Source organism: Prunus mume, linkage group LG2 (assembly GCF_029339155.1).
Source record: "Prunus mume cultivar Tortuosa linkage group LG2, ASM2933915v1, whole genome shotgun sequence".
Lineage (NCBI taxonomy): Eukaryota > Viridiplantae > Streptophyta > Magnoliopsida > Rosales > Rosaceae > Prunus > Prunus mume.
Window position 1 is genome coordinate 15,414,398 of NC_142699.1, and position 18,100 is coordinate 15,432,497.

The 18,100-nt window shown below is 36.9% G+C and overlaps 3 protein-coding genes across 4 annotated transcripts; 2 read left to right on the plus strand and 1 right to left on the minus strand.

Annotated features, from left to right (window-relative positions):
• The first annotated feature begins 115 nt into the window (after window positions 1–115).
• Window positions 116–4,586, plus strand: LOC103321152 (inactive purple acid phosphatase-like protein). Its single transcript, XM_008222928.3, has 11 exons — window positions 116–581; window positions 701–792; window positions 980–1,173; window positions 1,555–1,594; window positions 2,100–2,181; window positions 2,323–2,400; window positions 2,512–2,637; window positions 2,846–2,967; window positions 3,895–3,934; window positions 4,039–4,113; window positions 4,299–4,586. Exons 1-11 carry the CDS (start codon window positions 250–252, stop codon window positions 4,456–4,458), a joined length of 1,341 nt encoding a protein of 446 aa, XP_008221150.2. The 5' UTR covers window positions 116–249; the 3' UTR covers window positions 4,459–4,586.
• A 1,857-nt stretch (window positions 4,587–6,443) lies between these two features.
• On the minus strand, window positions 6,444–11,933 carry LOC103321151 (O-fucosyltransferase family protein). The gene is made up of 10 exons (XM_008222927.3): window positions 11,274–11,933; window positions 11,142–11,195; window positions 10,931–11,021; window positions 10,614–10,690; window positions 10,027–10,115; window positions 9,701–9,890; window positions 8,666–8,847; window positions 8,214–8,316; window positions 7,590–7,921; window positions 6,444–7,498 (listed from the first exon to the last, which is right to left on the minus strand). The coding sequence occupies exons 1-10, from the start codon at window positions 11,460–11,462 to the stop codon at window positions 7,054–7,056; spliced, it is 1,752 nt and encodes a 583-aa protein (XP_008221149.2). The 5' UTR covers window positions 11,463–11,933; the 3' UTR covers window positions 6,444–7,053.
• A 2,959-nt stretch (window positions 11,934–14,892) lies between these two features.
• On the plus strand, window positions 14,893–18,099 carry LOC103321150 (uncharacterized). Of its 2 annotated transcripts, XR_016123847.1 has the most exons (8): window positions 14,893–15,344; window positions 15,500–15,589; window positions 15,729–15,809; window positions 15,979–16,110; window positions 16,645–16,863; window positions 16,961–17,024; window positions 17,215–17,307; window positions 17,654–17,669. XR_016123847.1 is itself a non-coding variant. In XM_008222926.3 (7 exons), the coding sequence occupies exons 1-7, from the start codon at window positions 15,102–15,104 to the stop codon at window positions 17,813–17,815; spliced, it is 1,020 nt and encodes a 339-aa protein (XP_008221148.1). In that variant the 5' UTR covers window positions 14,901–15,101; the 3' UTR covers window positions 17,816–18,099. The 2 variants fall into 2 exon arrangements, 1 of the variants encoding a protein (XP_008221148.1); XM_008222926.3 differs by lacking the exon at window positions 16,961–17,024 and having other exon boundaries at window positions 14,901–15,344; window positions 17,654–18,099.
• The last annotated feature ends 1 nt before the right edge of the window (window position 18,100 follows it).

Below are 18,100 nucleotides of genomic sequence, written 5' to 3' on the forward strand. Positions count from 1 at the left end.
TCAGTTGCCCCAAAACCCAAAAACAAGAGAGAGTATAGTCTCCACTCTCCACTCCCTTATTATTTCCCCTTTCCTTTCCTTAATTAAAAGAAACAATCAAACAATCACCAACACAACACCACTCACACTCTCTCTCTCTCTCTCTCTCTCTCTCTCTCTCTCTCTCTCTCTCTCAGCCCTCAACTCAGCTCTCTGAGGACTCCTCAACTTCCTTCACTTGAGAATTAGAATGGCGTTTTCGTAAATGCAATGGCGGCCACTTCTAGAGGGTTCGCTTCTCACCTCGATTTCAAGCTCCGCCGCCTCGCTTTCCATCCGCGCCCTCACCCTAGTACTAGCAATGGCGGCCTAGAGGAGCTGAGGAAGCGGAGGAGGTTCAGCCTTCGGGGCGACCGACGCGGAGTCAGTCGAATCAGTTGCTGCTGCTCAGACTCGGTTGTTCCGATTCGCTCCGGAAAGAACGCCGAGAAGGCGGAAGAGTGGCGGTTCGATTCGAAGAAAAGGCCTCCTAGAGCTGGAGTGCAAGCCTCTGCTGCATTGCCCTTCTTTGCTTCGTCGTCCTCGTCTTCTTCTTCTGCTCAGTACCTTATTAACTTCAAATCTATTCTGCTGGTTTTGTTTTGTAGCTAGCTGGGTTTTATTTTAGTGTCTATAATGAATCAATTGTCTAATTGCTATTGCCTATTGTTGATTGCTGCAGATCTCATTTTTTGTCCAGACAAGAGAAAAATTACCCCCGCTGTACCCCTAGAAACTCTGGTCCACAATCTCGTGACACCCCACCCAAACGAGGTAATTATATCAATCAATCAATCTATCTATTTGAGGATATAAGATAGTAATATTAATATGTTGTACTACGCATAATCAGATTGCTGTTAGTTAGTGGTTTGTTCTTGTTCCATGGATGATAACAAGAATAACATATTTGGTTGGCGATTGTGCATCTTGATATTGATTCACTCTACTTTATTATTAGATACTGGTATTGCCAATGAGAAGGACTGGGGCATCAGCTTGTTAACCGAAAATGTAAACGAGTCTGGGACTAATGAAGATGGCAGTACATGGTATCGAGAAAGTGGGGAGGACATTGGCGACAATGGATACAGATGTAGGTGGACAAGGATGGGCGGTACCTCCCATGATGCTTCTTCACAATGGAAAGAAACGGTATCATAATGGTTTCGGCTTTTACTTTTACTTTTTGTTAACCTTTGCCATGTCTGACTTGACTATCCTTTTTATTCACCTCTCTGGGGACTGGGACTGGCACTCGACCAAAACACGACATAGTTCATCTGGAATCTCTCTCATTTGTTTACTTTAGCAATAGTTATGACCAAATTCTACGTTTCTACTCTCTAGGTTCCTTTTGTTTCGTACTCAGGAAGTTTTAAACAACTAGAGGGGATTTAGACATCCTGCTACCTGTAAACTATCATCATCATTATCATAAAAACTAACTCTGCTAGATTGGCTTTGTTTTTATAACCCCATTAAGTATCATCCCAGGTGGATGCATTTAATTGGATTTATTGATCTCATTGACAGTGGTGGGAGAAAAGTGACTGGACTGGATACAAAGAGCTAGGTATGTCTTTCTTGTCTATCTTCAAAGTTCAAATGCTGGCTATCAGTATCCATCACCATGACATTTCAATGATTTATTTATGTTTTGTATATTTTTTTCTTACCCAATAAAAACACAAATTTTAGACTGGAATCCACATAAACAAAGCAACACAATCATTTTTAAATACGGGAGAATTTTTTTTACCAACTTTAAACATTGTGGGTCATCTGATAAATAAAAATTGTAGGCACTGTCTTTGTAGTCTCTATATTCATCCATTTTCTAGAATTTTTCAACTAAACACTTCCCACTGCTGTGGCAAACAGGCCAAATGTCTGAGGGCATTGAGCGACAATCATTCATAACATACGAGATTAATTAATCAATATCTGTTTTTGTGAAGCCACTGTTCTGTCATGTATACATTTACCGTCAGTAGTCTTTCAGAAAATTCCACTACTATCTATCATGTGGCATGGATACAAATAGGCGTGCATAGTTCACATCTATTATCTTTTCATAGGTGTGGAGAAATCTGGTAGAAATGCTCAAGGCGATTCATGGTGGGAAACTTGGCAAGAAGTTCTTCATCAAGATGAATGGAGGTCTTTATTTATCTCTTTTTTTTCATATTAAAATTTAGAGAATTACTTGTAACTTACTAACTGAGCTGTAGTTATAGGATTTTTGAACCACTTGTTTCATTTTTTCCCAAAACAATAAATGTGGCAACTTTGAAAGTGCAGTAACCTAGCAAGGATTGAGAGAAGTGCACAGAAACAAGCAAAATCAGGCACTGAGAATGCTGGATGGTATGAGAAATGGTAAGCTAAAGTCTGGATGCCAATTCATCTTTATTCATATGATAATGCATTTAAAGAAATGATGAAATATGTGGAAGATATGGACGATCATACTTTATAATTTGGATACAGGTGGGAGAAATATGACGCTAAAGGCTGGACTGAGAAAGGAGCACACAAATATGGTAGACTCAATGAGCAGTCATGGTGGGAGAAGTGGGGAGAGCATTATGACGGAAGGGGATCTGTTCTCAAATGGTTCCTCTAATTACCTTTTCTGATCCACTTGATTTAATTCTTCATAGTGTTTTTTTTTTTTACTGAAAGAAACTTCATTGTGCAATCCTTCCTCTCTGAAATTTAAAAAAAATTTTTGGCATCTTCTATTTACAATTGAAAGTATGTAGCTGAATGCAGCCAACTAAAAGTATCCAGTCATTGATAGATGGGCTGTTATAATTTTCAGGACTGATAAATGGGCTGAGACTGAACTTGGAACCAAATGGGGAGACAAGTGGGAAGAGAAGTTCTTTGCTGGAATAGGTTCGCGACAAGGGGAGACATGGCACGTATCTCCTAGTGGTGAACGTATGTGCAAGCAAATTGAACTATGATTAACCCACAAAGTTTATCTGCCTTTCTTTTGTTTCCTTCTATAACCATTACATCATGCAGCATTCTTATATTATGTTTTAGAATTTCCTTGTGTAGCTACTAGTATCCATATTTTTTTCTCCTTAAGGTTTTCTAGCAAATCACAATTTATAATACAAATTTTCTCACTACATTATCTATTTAAGTGCACGTCACGCGTACGGTGTGCTTTCAAAGGTATATGGCAACAAAACCTGAGAAATGCTGGAAATATTATATTCTGGAATAAATTTTTGCCTCATTCTTCAAGCCTCATTTATAGTCTTGATGGAAGACATGATGTATTATATTGTGGGTGAAGGATTATTCCATGATCACTGCACATAAACACACATCACCCTTGCTGAAACCTCCAGTAATGAGCTGGTACCTATATATTTTCAGCCACAGGTCATGGGTTACATGCTTATATAAGCAAGCCCGGCCACCTATTTTGTCCCTGGAGAGCTACAAGACTGTTCCATTTATGATACTTCGTATCAGACATAATGTTAGCCTCCTATTATTTTTTGCTTTTTGTGAGTGTTTATGCACTGTAGCACTCCTGATTTGCAGGGTACAATCATTGACACAAATGTAACAGGCCTGATTTATTGTTCCTCTCTTTCAAGATGTTAAAGGAATATCTATGTTACTACTGCCATAAAATTGTTTGTGGCCTTATCAATCTTCCCGTGCAAAATTAGTTTATAGTAGGATTCTTTCATGTTTTGATGGAGATAAGTGCGCTTTTCTCAGTTGTCTATTCCCTAAAATTAGAAAATGTCTTGAATCCCTTCCAATTATTCAGATCTTCATGTTCATTTGTTTTTTCATTTATGAAGTTTGATGAAACTCTGTTTTCTGTTCTCTCATGTCTAGGTTGGTCGAGGACATGGGGAGAAGAGCACTTCGGAAATGGGTATGCAAAAGGGATAAGCTTGCTGAACTGCAGTTTTATCTATTCTTAGAAATCAGCCTTGTATAAACGTTGTTTTGAGAAGTCAACTTCCTTTCTCTTTGCAGCAAGGTGCACAAATATGGGAAAAGCACAACAGGTGAAAGCTGGGATATTGTTGTGGATGAGGAGACCTATTACGAGTAAGAGTTGCTCTCCGTATCTCTCTCTCCACACACTTACACTCTAAAGTTGGTTCTATCTAGAGATTAAGTATATTGAAGCAGTGAAGAGGATCTCTGGGGATCAAATAAAAATTTAGATTTTAAAGTCTTCTGTTAATGCTTGCCTACTGTATAGTAATTTTGATCTTCACTTTTTTATGAAGGGCTGAGCCGCATTACGGATGGGCAGATGTGGTTGGCGATTCTAGCCAGTTGCTTTCAATTAAACCTCGAGAAAGGCCACCTGGCGTCTACCCTAACCTTGAGTTTGGATCAACGCCACCTCCAGCTGATGAACCACCAGAGGAATTTTCTCCACAATGAAAAGGTGACGAAGTTTAGGGTGCCTTAGTTTAGAATATTGTTCCATTCCAAGTCCAATTATGTTGGCTGAAACTCTTCTCATGTAACGGAAACCTTAGTCTTTAATTTATTCATTCTTTCAATCGTCATTATTTTCATTTTGGGCGACTGCTACATTTTTTCGGATTATTTATTTGGGAGTTGCATTGTAATTTTTCCTGGCCTAACGTAGATTGCTAGGGTTCAAAGTGGGCATTGAGGATTCTGTTAGCAATCTACACATTAGGATTAATTTATTTCAAGTTGTGATCTTTGTAAAAGATTCATTTGACATTTTTGAGTGGGGGAGGAAAAGAAGAAGGGCTTTCATTAATAGGTTCATTTTAGCATGACATATTATATAATTACCTATATAGAGCCTTTTTGGAGGGAAAAATATAAAACTAGTCGCTTGTTATTTTCTAATTGGTTCTTAGTGTGTTAAAAAATTTCTAAAAACCAATTAGAAAATGACAAGTGACTAGTTTTGGGGTTTTCCTTTCACATAAACTTTATAATATGTCATGTTAAAATGGGTTTATCGCTAAAAACCTAAAACAAGTAGAGTGTTGTAAATTTTGATTGGGCTAGACTTAAAACATTCCGACCAAGTTGGCAGTTAGGCCTAGCTGCTATTGCAACGATATCTTAACCATCGTTTGAGGCTTGGGGTTCAAGTCATAGCTATGTTGCACGGGTATGCTGATACGATACGGCAAAATTCCAAAAATTAGGATACAAGTATGGCACCGATACGGTAATATATATTTAAAAATTAATATAAATAGCAAAAATTAATATTGCATCCATTGTATTATAATCATCCATCGTAAGTATCAAATATAAAACTAAACACAAAATACAAGTCTCTATTAACAAAACACAAAATACAAGTCTATAAACAAAACATAAAATATAAGTCTTTAAACAAAACATAAAATATAAGTCTTTAAACAAAACATAAAATATAAGTCTCCACAAAAACAAATTAAAACATTGAGAAGTCACTTCCCAAATCTGTAAATCCATAGGATTTTATAATTTTGAAAATGACCAAACATATTTTCAAAATTACTCCTTAAAGTTTCGGAAACGTATTGTAAGGTAAACTTTCAAAAACATCAACGACACTCCTATATCTGTATCGAAGGCGTATCTTACCCGTATCGGAGTATTGAATACTAGTATACCCCTCCGTTAGGAGTATCGGCGCAATATAGAGTCATAGTATTCAGGCGCTGGACTAAAAATCAAAATTTAGAGTTCGCCATGCCAAGTCAAAATTTAGTTTCAGATATGGTTGAAAGTCCTATTTGTGGTTTTACACTAAAAATCCAACGCTATTGAACTAGTTTGGTTTTTTTTTTTTGGGTCAAAGAACTATCTCGTTCAATCTGTCTAATTTAATATTGGGAGTTTCACTAAAACACCCAAAATGAGGGTTGAAATTATAAAAAAACCCAAGCACTATTGAAACATATAAACACACCCAAAACCCATCATTACACACACTCAAAACCCATTTATAAACACACCCAAAAAGTTGACTTGTGGTTGATTTTGGGTGTGTTTCTATGTTTAAATAGTGCTTGAGTTTTTTTATAAATACATGTCTAGGATTGGGTTTATTTATAAATTTGTATTTAATATTTTCACTCTATTGCGGCCTTTTTCTCATTGTTATGCAAATATTAATTAAAGTCTAAATGGAAACAAATGAAAAGAAAACAAAGAAAACCGTTTCCTATTTTTGAGGAAATGTTTTATGCTTTATTTTATTATTAATATTTTAAAAAACTTTTCAGTTTAAAAGATTGTTGATATTATATTATCTTCATTTAATAAATTTCTTCCTTCTTAATATATTTGAGAACCAATAACATTTCTTGGTATTTTGAATTTTCACCTTCAAAGTCTTCTCCCTTCGTACATATAGATGAGAAAAAGAAAAAAACATTAGACACACATTTTCATTTAAGCACTAGAAAATATATATCTCTAGATTTTAAACTGGTCAAGTCCTCCGGACGAAAGGAAACAGGAAAAAACTGGTCTAGTCTTATAATTAATTTACAACTGCCATCTGTCTCTCAATTCGGCGAAAAATATTAGAAAGACTGTAAACCAAACCCCCCAAAACCAACTTCCCTTGCACCTAGTTTCTCAGGTGATTTGGAAAGAAGCCAAACATTCTTGTGAGTAGTTCAAATATTCTTAGTATAAGCGTCGAGGCTCAATCCAACCTTGGTTCCAAACACCCATTCTCTGACTGCTCACATCTGCTTCCGACTCATTGCTCCATCAAAATCCATCTTCCGTTCGTGACCCTTGCAATTGCACATAGGATGCTTCGCGAGTTTTGAGGTCGAAAATCAGTTTGCTGTCATCAAATGAGCCTCGTGCCAGTACCCACAAAAGTAGGGGATGCACATTACCTATCCTCAGTTTTATATACAGTTGACATAGGCAGGTAGGAGGGTCCATATTCAAAACTTTTGGGCAGGCTTAGAGCTGGAAATAGTTAAAGTGAAAGATATGAGGAAGAAATTGCACATTATAATCAGTTAAACATATCATCTAATCCGAAAGCATCTCCTCCAATTCAGGTTCCTCGGAGCTGACAGCGTCATAATCCACACCTGTTCTGTTAAACATATCATTGTCCAGAGGGCCACTTTGATCTTCATCCTCATCAGTATCAGGCCATTCTGGATCATCTTCCACGTTTTGGGCATCAGATTCTACTTCATCTCTTCTTGTTTCATTAATACCCTTACCATATTTTCTTGGTCCCACATCCCTCTTGACCTTGGCCTGCGAATCTTCACATATGCAGGTGTGTGGGTTCTCATGAAAACTACCCCTGCCTGGCCTCACTTCATTTGGCTCACCCATAAAGCCTCTCTGGTAAGTACGAACGCTAGAAGCAAAAGCTCCCCAGGTCATGTTCTCTTTGCTTAGGAACAACCGGTAGAGTTTTTTAGCATTTGGACGAATAGTAGGCTTATGTCCAAAATATCTCCTGCAAAAAATAAAAAATGTGAACTAAGCAGGCAGAGGGAAGAAGAATAAGATGAGAAGAGAAGTAGAAAGGGCAAAGAAAGACAACATACCTTCGTCCGGCTAATATTTTAGCCATATTACCATTGTTGTTGGTGACAAAGACATCACTTTCATCACAAACTATAAAGTCAAGTGCAGCCATGCGAGAAGAAAATGAATAAAATGGTTCCAGTTCCTCCTTCGTTGCTATTGTATCTTTTGAATAAAAGTTGGGGAATAGTGCCTTAAGGGGTGCCAATGTTTCTTCTCCTCCATACACTTCCCCTGATGCCACATAGATATGAACATCACTGCCATAACCCAGTGCTCTCAACATCAGACCAACTTCTTCTGGAGTAAGTGGACATCTCCCATGCCTCCTTGGCTTATCAGGATTGCTTATCTGCAACTCCATCCAAATACATTTATACATACCAATCTATAGATCCAGATCAATGGGATAGAAATCAACTCAATACACACATCATACGCATGATCGATTAACATTTTCTTTTCATTTGCTTTGATAGTAGCGTTTTTGTTAGTCTTCACTACGTAAATACAACTTGCGCTTGCACATTTTTGAAAATTTTAAAAACAGAAAGTTAGGTTTTAAATGTCTTATTCTTAAATATTTGATTTCAGGGTAAGACATAAGATTACACAAGTCCAAAAGAACATCACTTAAGCCTTACATGTAAAGTCTTCCATCTCCTTCGTATTGTACCCAGTTCCTTCCTTTCCTTATCTCCTCCACCATAATAACATCCAGAGAATGCAAGCATATCAGGTTCATACCTGTAACAGTAAACGTTTAATTATATCAAGAAACCATTTCACAAGTAACCCTTAAAATTTGCAGAACCTTATATGTAATGGGGGCACAACCTGTTACTTGCCTAAATGTGTGAAGGAATTTAATGGGTTTTGTTAATCTACTCATGAACATGTATTTCTATAAATGTATGATATATCAAATAGATATGGAAATCCAAGTATACAAATGTACACAGAAATATATGATTGTTGGAACAAAGAATCGACATGCAATTCTATGGATTAATCTACATATATCCAAGAAAGACAGCAACAAACCAAGACCATATGGTAGTGCTAAACACAAAAATTAAAAGACAGATAAGATTACCTCAGGTGCAATGCGATATAATGCTTGCTTCTCATCCTCATTCGATGAACCAACTTTTTAGCCATGTTCTGTATTGGGTCAGTAAACTTTAAAGCATGGTAGTTTACTCTACATCTTAATTTTTGAAGATCTGTACTCAACTTGTTTGCAAGTCTGTAGTCAAACTTGTTGAGCTGAACAGCCTGTCACATAATGAAAACTAATAAGTGCCTTTCTATAAATTTTAGATACTTGTACAAAGATTATTCAAGAAGACGTTCAGGGTGCCAAAAAAGGGGAGCCACTCATCAAGGGATTGATAAAGGACTAGAGACCTGAGTCTAGTTAGCCTAAAGCTCAGTTCAGCTCCCCTGCTTGCAGCCTTAAATGTATTATAGAAATGATAGGAACTCAATTTGAAACTGGGTAACATACAAGGAAGTGAGCCTGAAAGGGGACATTTCTAAATGGTATCGGCAATAAAGAATATTACAACGATTCATATTTTTGAGCATTTTAGATATGAATATAAGTTTGGGAGTTAATACCTTTTTTTATTACAAAACGCGAAACCTTCATGAATTAAGAGTCTATAAGAAAGTGTCTTTTGATTTAACAGGATATGTGCAGATACATCAATCTATTAATCTCGTATCAATGAACAGGGTTGGTAGTTTACAAATATTATCCTTAGGGAAAACAAAACGTCTGACCAAGAAATTCATTCTGTTATGCCTTTCCGTGTTTACTTCGCATTGGATTCATAGCAGTTAAGAAATGTTTTGATTTTCACAAAAGGAAAATAACTCTGTCATTTGGTCCACAAGATTGGGCACTGGATAAATGTGATGCATGAACTATGGAAATATCATGTACTTCAAAGTAACAACTGAAAAGCAAAGTGAATACTTCAAAGTAACAACTGAAAAGCAAAGTGAATACCAAGATACAAAAATAAGCAAAAAAGAAGGTAGTACTGCTGCAACTTAGAGAGGAAATAATAAAATTTTCTACGCTCTACAAGAAATTAGAAGCTTAAGAGAACTGAAAACTTACATGCCTTTTCAAAAGAACAGGTAATACACGATTCTGATAACATCTTTCACTACACTTCCTTGGGACACGCATAGTTGATGGTGTCCACGTTTTACCTCCCTTTCCCCTTCTAGGGAGCTGCTTAATGATTTTAACATCTTTTGATAGAAAATATATAAACCAATCAACATCAAAGATCTCTGAAAAATTACTGCAAAAGAAAACAATTGATTTGTAAAATTTTAATTTAAGAAAACACTACCTCTAACATGTCACATGTTACTGTAATAACAAAATTCAGATTGTAAGTAAAGAGGGCAGCATATGTAGGCAATTCAATGACTGACCTCGCATCCTTCCAGAAAGACTTCTGGTCCAACTTTGGAACAACAAGACTAGCATTCAGTATACGAGCAGCAACAACGGCATCTGTAATCTGCCCAAAGTATAGGTAGAGTAAGTTCCATACCAAAAGTAAAAAAGATTATGCCAAAACTCTAGCACAAATGTGACATAGATAGGTCACAAGATATGTCACTGAATAGCATTTTCTGGATTCCAATATAAGTAGAAACTAAACTATTTACAGTAAAAATCAACTAAATCAAAGGCAACTAACTGCGTCACAAATTCTACTCTTGGATTAAGAAAACATATCAACCAATTCAATAGAGCATTGTGTCTCCAGAGTTCTCACAAATACAAGGGAATAAAATGGTTAGAAATGCATACATCCAAGCATCAAATATCTAAACTAACACAAGGAAAACTCCTAGTCTACCTAATTACTCCATTTACCCTCGTTTATGCCATCAGTTAAACTGTCAGAGTTCAGGTGGAATCAAACATCCTCTCCGACATGCTGAACGAACCATCAATGCACTAATTATGATTGGAATGCTGCAGTTGAGAAAAAAAAAGTAAGGAAAGTTACCCCAGTTCTTTGTTGATTCAAACCTCCACTGGTTGCAATTGCCAAGTACCTATTAGGGGGTGTAATTTCATCAACATCTGCAAATATGAACACGACAGCTATTCGGGATCAAATTGAAAACAAGAGTGTCATTGTGAACACATACAGAACTGTCATTTTACGAATCATATACACAAATTCATAACAGTAGAAAAATGATAGAAACGGCAAACAGTCAGCACTGTCAATCAATTGCAAAACCCTAGACCTTGGTAATACTTAAAATGGAAAGATAATTGGAATAAAAGAAGAAGAAAACGGCGGAATAATATACGCACTTGGAAACTTGTGGGTGGCATTGCTGCATCCATAGTAGAAGTTTGAATTCCTAGAAGTCCAAATATCGCGATCTGATCTCCCTCCGCGGCTCTGATTTTGAAGAAGTAAGCAAGAAGCGTAAAGATCCAACCAATACCTGACACTGTTAGACTCAAATCCGGAGGAAATAACGAAGTGAAGAAATAAAGAAAAGAAAAGGAAAAACCTAACCGGAACACGAAAGACTGGAACTCCAATCGCATCATCGTCCACGCCAACATTGAACTGGAAAAAAAAATATGAAAATAGAAGCAATTAGGATAAGAATGTAATGAAATTAATTGTGAAATTGTACTGTCGTACCGAAGAGGAAGAGTGTTGGTGACGTGGTTGATGGAGGTGATTGACATCGAGAGGAGAAGGAGAAGGAGCAAGAACCAAGAGAAGAGCGAAGAGGATGAGAAGGGCTCCGGAGATGGCGGAAATGAGGGGAAGAAGAAAGCGAAAGCGGTGGTAGTAGTGGAGGCGGCGGCGTTGAAAATGAAAGGCCATTTCGTTTTTTTATTTTTGTTGGTATTTTGGAGTCGTTCAGTCTCCTGTGTATGAATGAATCCGTTGGGTTTGGAATTTGGATGAATGAAATGAACGAGGGAGGCAAAGAAAGAAAGAAAGAGAATGAGCTGCTATAAACACAAACGCAAACAGAGAGAGCACGGAGAAACAAATCGCCCTCCCTCCGTCCCTCCCTCGCACCCGCAGACTTGACTGTTGCTGTTACAAATACAAATACAACATTGTCTCTCAAATCAAGACTTGGCTTTGGAGTTTCGGCCTTTTTGGCCGTTCGGATGAGGAGGAGGAGAGGAGTGCTTGTGATTGTGGTTGGCAGCCAGCCTGTTACTACTACTTCTCTGCTCTGCTCTCCTCTGCTCTGGTGCTGCCGTGTCCGTCTTTCCTTTCCTATCAAAATCAAATACTCCCTTCACCGGGGGACACAAATAAACAATACAAATTTATAAATAAACCCAATCCTAGACATGTATTTATAAAAAGCACTATTTAAACATAGAAACACACCCAAAATCAACCTCAAAGTCAACTTTTTGGGTGTGTTTATAAATGGGTTTTGAGTGTGTGTAATGATGGGTTTTGGGTGTGTTTATAAAGTGTTTTGGGTGTTGGGTTTTTTTATAATTTCAACCTCCATTTTGGGTGTTTTAGTGAAACTCCCAATAAACAACCAATCAAATATAAAATTTTAAAATCTGTTTTAACCCAGCCAGTTTTTAGTTTTGAGCTTAAAATAGGGTGTACATGTAATGAAATGATCCCTTCTTAATCCCTACTTTACAATGGGAGAGGACAATTTCGAGTCAACCTAATTAAACTGTTCAATTTAATTATTAGAGAATTTGGTGGGTTGGGTTGGATTTGGAGCATGTCCTAGCTTTAAAAAATTATAAACTAATATGTACGAGTTGAGTTATAGATTTGAATAAAAATTTAAAAGTGGGCTTAATTTTGAGTTAATTCGATCGAACCGCCCAACTCGATTATAAAAGAATTGGGTTGAGTTGGTTAGCCTAATAATGAATGGATCTTAGAGCTGGTATTTTTCACCCAAAACTTGATTCGAACTAGGAAACTGATCGAACCAAATGGTCCAATTTGATGTTATTTCTAAAACGTTTAGTTTTGGCACATAAATCTAATTGGACGGGTGTCAGAAATTGAATTGGACAGCTGTCAACCAATTCGACGCCTTGGCTTGGATTTTGCAAACCGTCGGTTCAACTGAACTGAATCGACATAAGGTTTCGAACCCCTAACCTCCAATTCACATACTCAACCATTTACCATTGCACCACAACGCTTCTTTGTTCAAATTACGTACTGCTAATATATTTAGTGGTATCATTCAGATAAAATTAAAAAAATAAGAGATTTATTAGAAATATCACCCTAACACTATTATAGTCCCTAAAGCTGCCTTCTCTCTCTCTCTCTCTCTCTCTCTCTCTCTCTTACCCGTTTAACCATCATTTCAACCGACAATCGTCAAACCGCCGTCGGTGTTGGTAGCAGTCTCATTTTTAGCATTCTAACCACCATTTGTTCGATAGTCAGTTTGTACCTCTCTATTTGGTTGCCGAACTGAACCTATCCCTAGTAGATCTTGAGTTCAAGAAATCATAAACCACTATATATCAAGTTGGATTACGAGTTAAGACAAAAAACAACCCCCTACTTTATAAGTACATTGTTTTATTTAATTTGATTGCCAAACAAATAATATGAATGTGCACCTCATTGATGCCCTGTGCTAGGAGTAGGCACGTTTCATATTGGATTAGTGTCACCTTAAAACCATGACCAAACCAATTACAATATAACGATTTGGTTTGGTTCGATTTTAAAAAAAAGTCATGAAGGAAACTGAACCAAACCAATTCAATTTAAGACAGTTTGGTTTGGCTAGTTTGGGCCTAGGCCCAATTCTTTTTTTTTTTTTTGCATTTCTTCAACATTGTTAGCCCAACTACAACCAATAAATTCACAACTTGCTCTATACTTAATCATTCTAGAGTACAAAACTGTCATAAAGCTTAATATGCCATAAAACTTCAAATTTCAATAACTAATATAGCTCAATTCAAATATCCATATATAGTTATTACCTAATTAGAGTATTACACATGTAAAATATAATATAAATGAATAAATATACACATAAACGGTTCGGTTTAGTTTAGGCCGGTTTACAAAAATTCAAAACCAAATCAAACCAAACCATATATGATCTGGTTCGATTTTTAAACCGTTTGACTTTTTTTAGGTAAAAACCAAACCAAACCTGTAATACAATTTGGTTTGGTCGAATTGATGATGGTATGTGGTAATTGTTTAGGCTTATTTTCAGTTATCTGTTTCTAATTAGTTCCCCTCTTATTTTTATGTCAAAATCATTTTTTTCTTTTATTTTCTTTTTTAATTAGCAAGTTTTAAACTCACAATTTTATTGCTTAAATTTGTCCTCTGTTTATTTACTTATTAAGTAGATGCTATCAATTATGTTGAAAGGGCAACGAGTGATATTTGTTTTAGAAAACTAAAATAAATTTAGGGATTTTTTATACAAATGTCAGCTGAACTTATACCTCAATTTCAATTTGTCACCTTAATGAAAAATTTAAGAGAAATGTCACCTTAATTTTTCAAAATCCATGATTTGTCATATGACTTTAACACCATCCAATTTTTCATCCATTTTAAAGGGTACTTTAAAAATGAAAAAATCATTATATAAAACATTGTATATATTTTAAATAATTAAAATTGAAAAAAGAAATTCTCACCTTCCCCCATCCCTTATGCGCCACTGGCAACTCCACCCAACCCCACCCACCATGAAATCTATTCTCTCTAACCTCTTCACAACCCCTTCCTCCATTCCCCCTTCACTCTTCCCCTTTATCCTTCTCTCTCTACCATGGAACACCTACCCTCCACACAAATTTCCTCAACCCACCCAAACTGAGTCCACCTTCTTCTTTTTTATTTTTGAAAATTTTAGACATGCTCAATGAATACCAAAAAAAAATTTATACATGCTCAGAGAGAAAGAGAGAGACAGTCAGACAGAGAGAGAGTAGAAGGGGAGGGGGGTCCTGTGCGATGTGTTTTGGGGACAGGTGGGGTTGGGGTGGTGGAAATAGGGAAAGAGGTATCTTTTTTCGTTTTTTTTTTTTTTGAAAATGAAAAGACTAAAATACCATTGAAAATGGATGGAAAATTGAATAGTGTTAAAGTGAGATGACAAATTATGGATTTTGAAAAATAAAGATTACATTTCTCTAAATTTTTTATTTAAAGTGACAAATTAAAACTGAGATATAAATTCGGATGAGATTTGTTCAAAAATCCCATAAATTTAAAAAAGGGACAGAGGTATCATCCAATACTGCAGCCGCATGGTACTTTCCATGGACTGTATTACACGCTCTCAATTTATGCAAACGTGAAAACCCTCCTCATCCACCCCTGCACTGTGCACCCTCACCCACTGTGTATGTGTGTGGTGGTGGTGTTGTTGATGGCAAGAGCAGACCAACAAGGATATTAGGGAACAAGGAATTAGTAAATCCCTTAGTTTTGGGTTTTCCAAGTTTATTGGATTCTGTGGAGGCTGCTATGCTAACTAACATGTATTCGTTGACGGTGAAGCCCTCTTTCTTTTTACCAAAATTTTCTACTTCTTCTTCGTCGGCTTCTTCTTCTTCTGTACATTTTTGGGCTGGGTCGTGTTCTTCTTCGGTTACCTTCCGAATAAAGACGAAAAACAGAGGAAGCAGGTTGAGAATTCACGCTTACGAGTCTTCAAAGAGCGACAGTCCCAATGCGTCTGGCGATTCCAAGCCTCCCAACGGCACTCTGGTATTTCTTTATCTCTCCCAATTGGCCTGCTAGATGCCTCCCTCTCTCTTTTCTCAATTGTTAATCTTACTAAAGTAGACCCATTGTCTAGTTGAAACACACATATTGTTGCCAACCCAACTCATATGATTGACTAAATTTCTTGAACTCAACAGCCAAAGAGCAGGAGAGAAATTCTTTTGGAATATGTCAAAAATGTGCAGCCAGAATTCATGGAGCTCTTTGTAAAAAGGGCACCCCAGCAGGTATTTTATACGTCTTCGGCACAAACCCATTAAAATGAATAAAATATCTGTTTGACTAATGCAAAGATAGAGGCTATGGATTTCTATTTCCATGACTAATCGGCTGAAATCAAACCACTTTTCACGGTTACTCATGTAGGTGGTTGATGCAATGCGCCAAACAGTCACAAACATGATTGGAACTCTACCCCCACAATTTTTTGCAGTCACAGTCACCACCGTAAGTATATAGCTTTTAATATTCGCAGCATGAGTATCATACGATCTGATGGGTTCTCTATACTTGGTGGCTGACTGATTTACTGATGCAAATCTTTTGTGCATGTTTTCATAATAGCTGTGTTTAAGTAATTTATATATTCAGTGGGATTGGTTGACTTCCATTTCAGGTTGCGGAAAATCTTGCACAACTCATGTACAGTATCATGATGACTGGATATATGTTTCAGAATGCACAGTACAGGTTGGAACTCCAGCAAGGTTTAGAGCCAGTTGCTCTTCCTGATGTGCAAGATAAAAAGGTAATATTTTTTCCCTTCATATCTTTCAGTTTATATTTATGAACGTTCTTATCCCTTGGGTGGTTGCGGAAACCTTTTGCTACATCACCATTTGCTGAGGAGAAACCTTGTGGTGGCCACACTTTCAGACATTACCTCTCGGACCTGTGTGCTTTGGGAAGGCTTTTCTTTACCATGTAGTTGTTTTGTATTTTCTGATGGCATTTAGATTAGGCTATAATGCCACTCCTAATTATCTGACCCTTGTCTTACTAACGTGGAAAGTACCACATCTTTAAGTAAATTGCAGAGCTTGTGAAATTCCAATGATTCTTTATGGAGATGTAATCTTCAAAGCTGTGCACTTTTAGCTATTGGTGTTCTAATTAAGGCAGTTTTTGTCAATGAAAATTCATAAAGCTGTAAACAATAAATCTTTTTTTTCAATTTGTTTTTTCATTTAGTTATGTTGTTCACTCACTCATTTTGAGGCTTCTGTTTTATTTTCGAGAGGTCCCTCTGTACAACCTTTAATTGGTACCCTGTGACTTACAGGATGCAGCAGATTATGCACCTGGGACACAGAAGAATGTGTCAGGTGAAGTTATTAGGTGGAATAATGTTTCTGGCCCTGAGAGAATAGATGCTAAGAAGTACATTGAGTTACTTGAAGCAGAGATTGAGGAACTAAATCATCAAGTTGGGAGGAAATCTGCGAGTGGACAAAATGAACTGTTGGAGTATCTCAAGTCTCTTGAGCCCCAAAATTTAAAGGTAAACAACTTCCCCTCTGTTTATCTGAACTGCTTTTTATTGGTTAGATGCTAGGTGCGTGGCTGGTAGCTGAGGAATGGTTCTTTTGTGGCTAAAGGCTAGGTGCTTTTTGTTGGAATATCTCAAGACGAGCACTATTATTATTACTGTTATTGTTTGAGGTAAAACTGATTGGGAAGATTCTACCTGCTACTAGTCAGTTGGGGCATTGTCCCCAGGATATGGTAGCGGAATAATGTGAACTGTGCTCTGTTTCATGTCATGAGAATCAGCTATTATTGCTTGTATATTAGTATTGAAGGGGCCATAAATCTCTTTGTGACCTCTGGTTAAATGTGTTCAAATTTGTAGGAGTTGACGAGCAGTGCTGGAGACGATGTTGTGGTTGCAATGAATACATTCATCAAGCGGCTTTTGGCTGTTTCAGATCCTGGCCAAATGAAGGTTTGCCTTTAGCAATGAGCTGTATTTAGATTCTGGTTGAAGTTTCAGTGAAGTATTTTCCGAAATTTTCTTTATATCATAATATGTTATGTACTGAAAAAAAGAAGAAGGTGAAATAGAGTCACTGTGGGGGGCAGTGGGGTTGGACTGTTGGAGGGGAATAACTTGAAAACTAGAGTAACTGTTTTACATGCACCCTGGATCGAAGTCAATTTATGTCATGAACTGAAGCCGAGCATCTCATATTATTTATTCTCAAAATCAGTGATGTTTGTTCTAATCAAGTTAAGTTGTCTTGAATCACTTAAATTGAATATAACCTAAGCTTGTTGAATTGTTGCTGCAGACAAGTGTAACAGAGACAAGTGCACCGGAACTTGCCAAGCTGCTGTATTGGCTGATGGTTGTGGGATACAGCATTCGCAATATTGAAGTTCGTTTTGATATGGAGAGAGTACTTGGGACTCCTCCAAAGCTCGCAGAATTGCCTCCAGGAGAAAATGTTTAATTACAATTACTCGTCGTGGAATTTCAAATTCAATAGTGGCACAAGTTCATGAATCACAAGGCTCCATAAGGCCTGGCTAATGGTGATACTAGATCAACTACTTAGTCTGTGAGTGTGCCTTTAGAATCTGGAAGTAGATGAGGGTCCAATAGAGAGATGACCAGACACCAATTAGGTGGAGGGCTGGGGAATTTTAGCATAAGCCCCAACAACAATTTTTTCTAGCAATAAACTTAAAGACTTTTGCCCTATTTATTTTTAACCATAAATTTTTTTTTCGGCTAT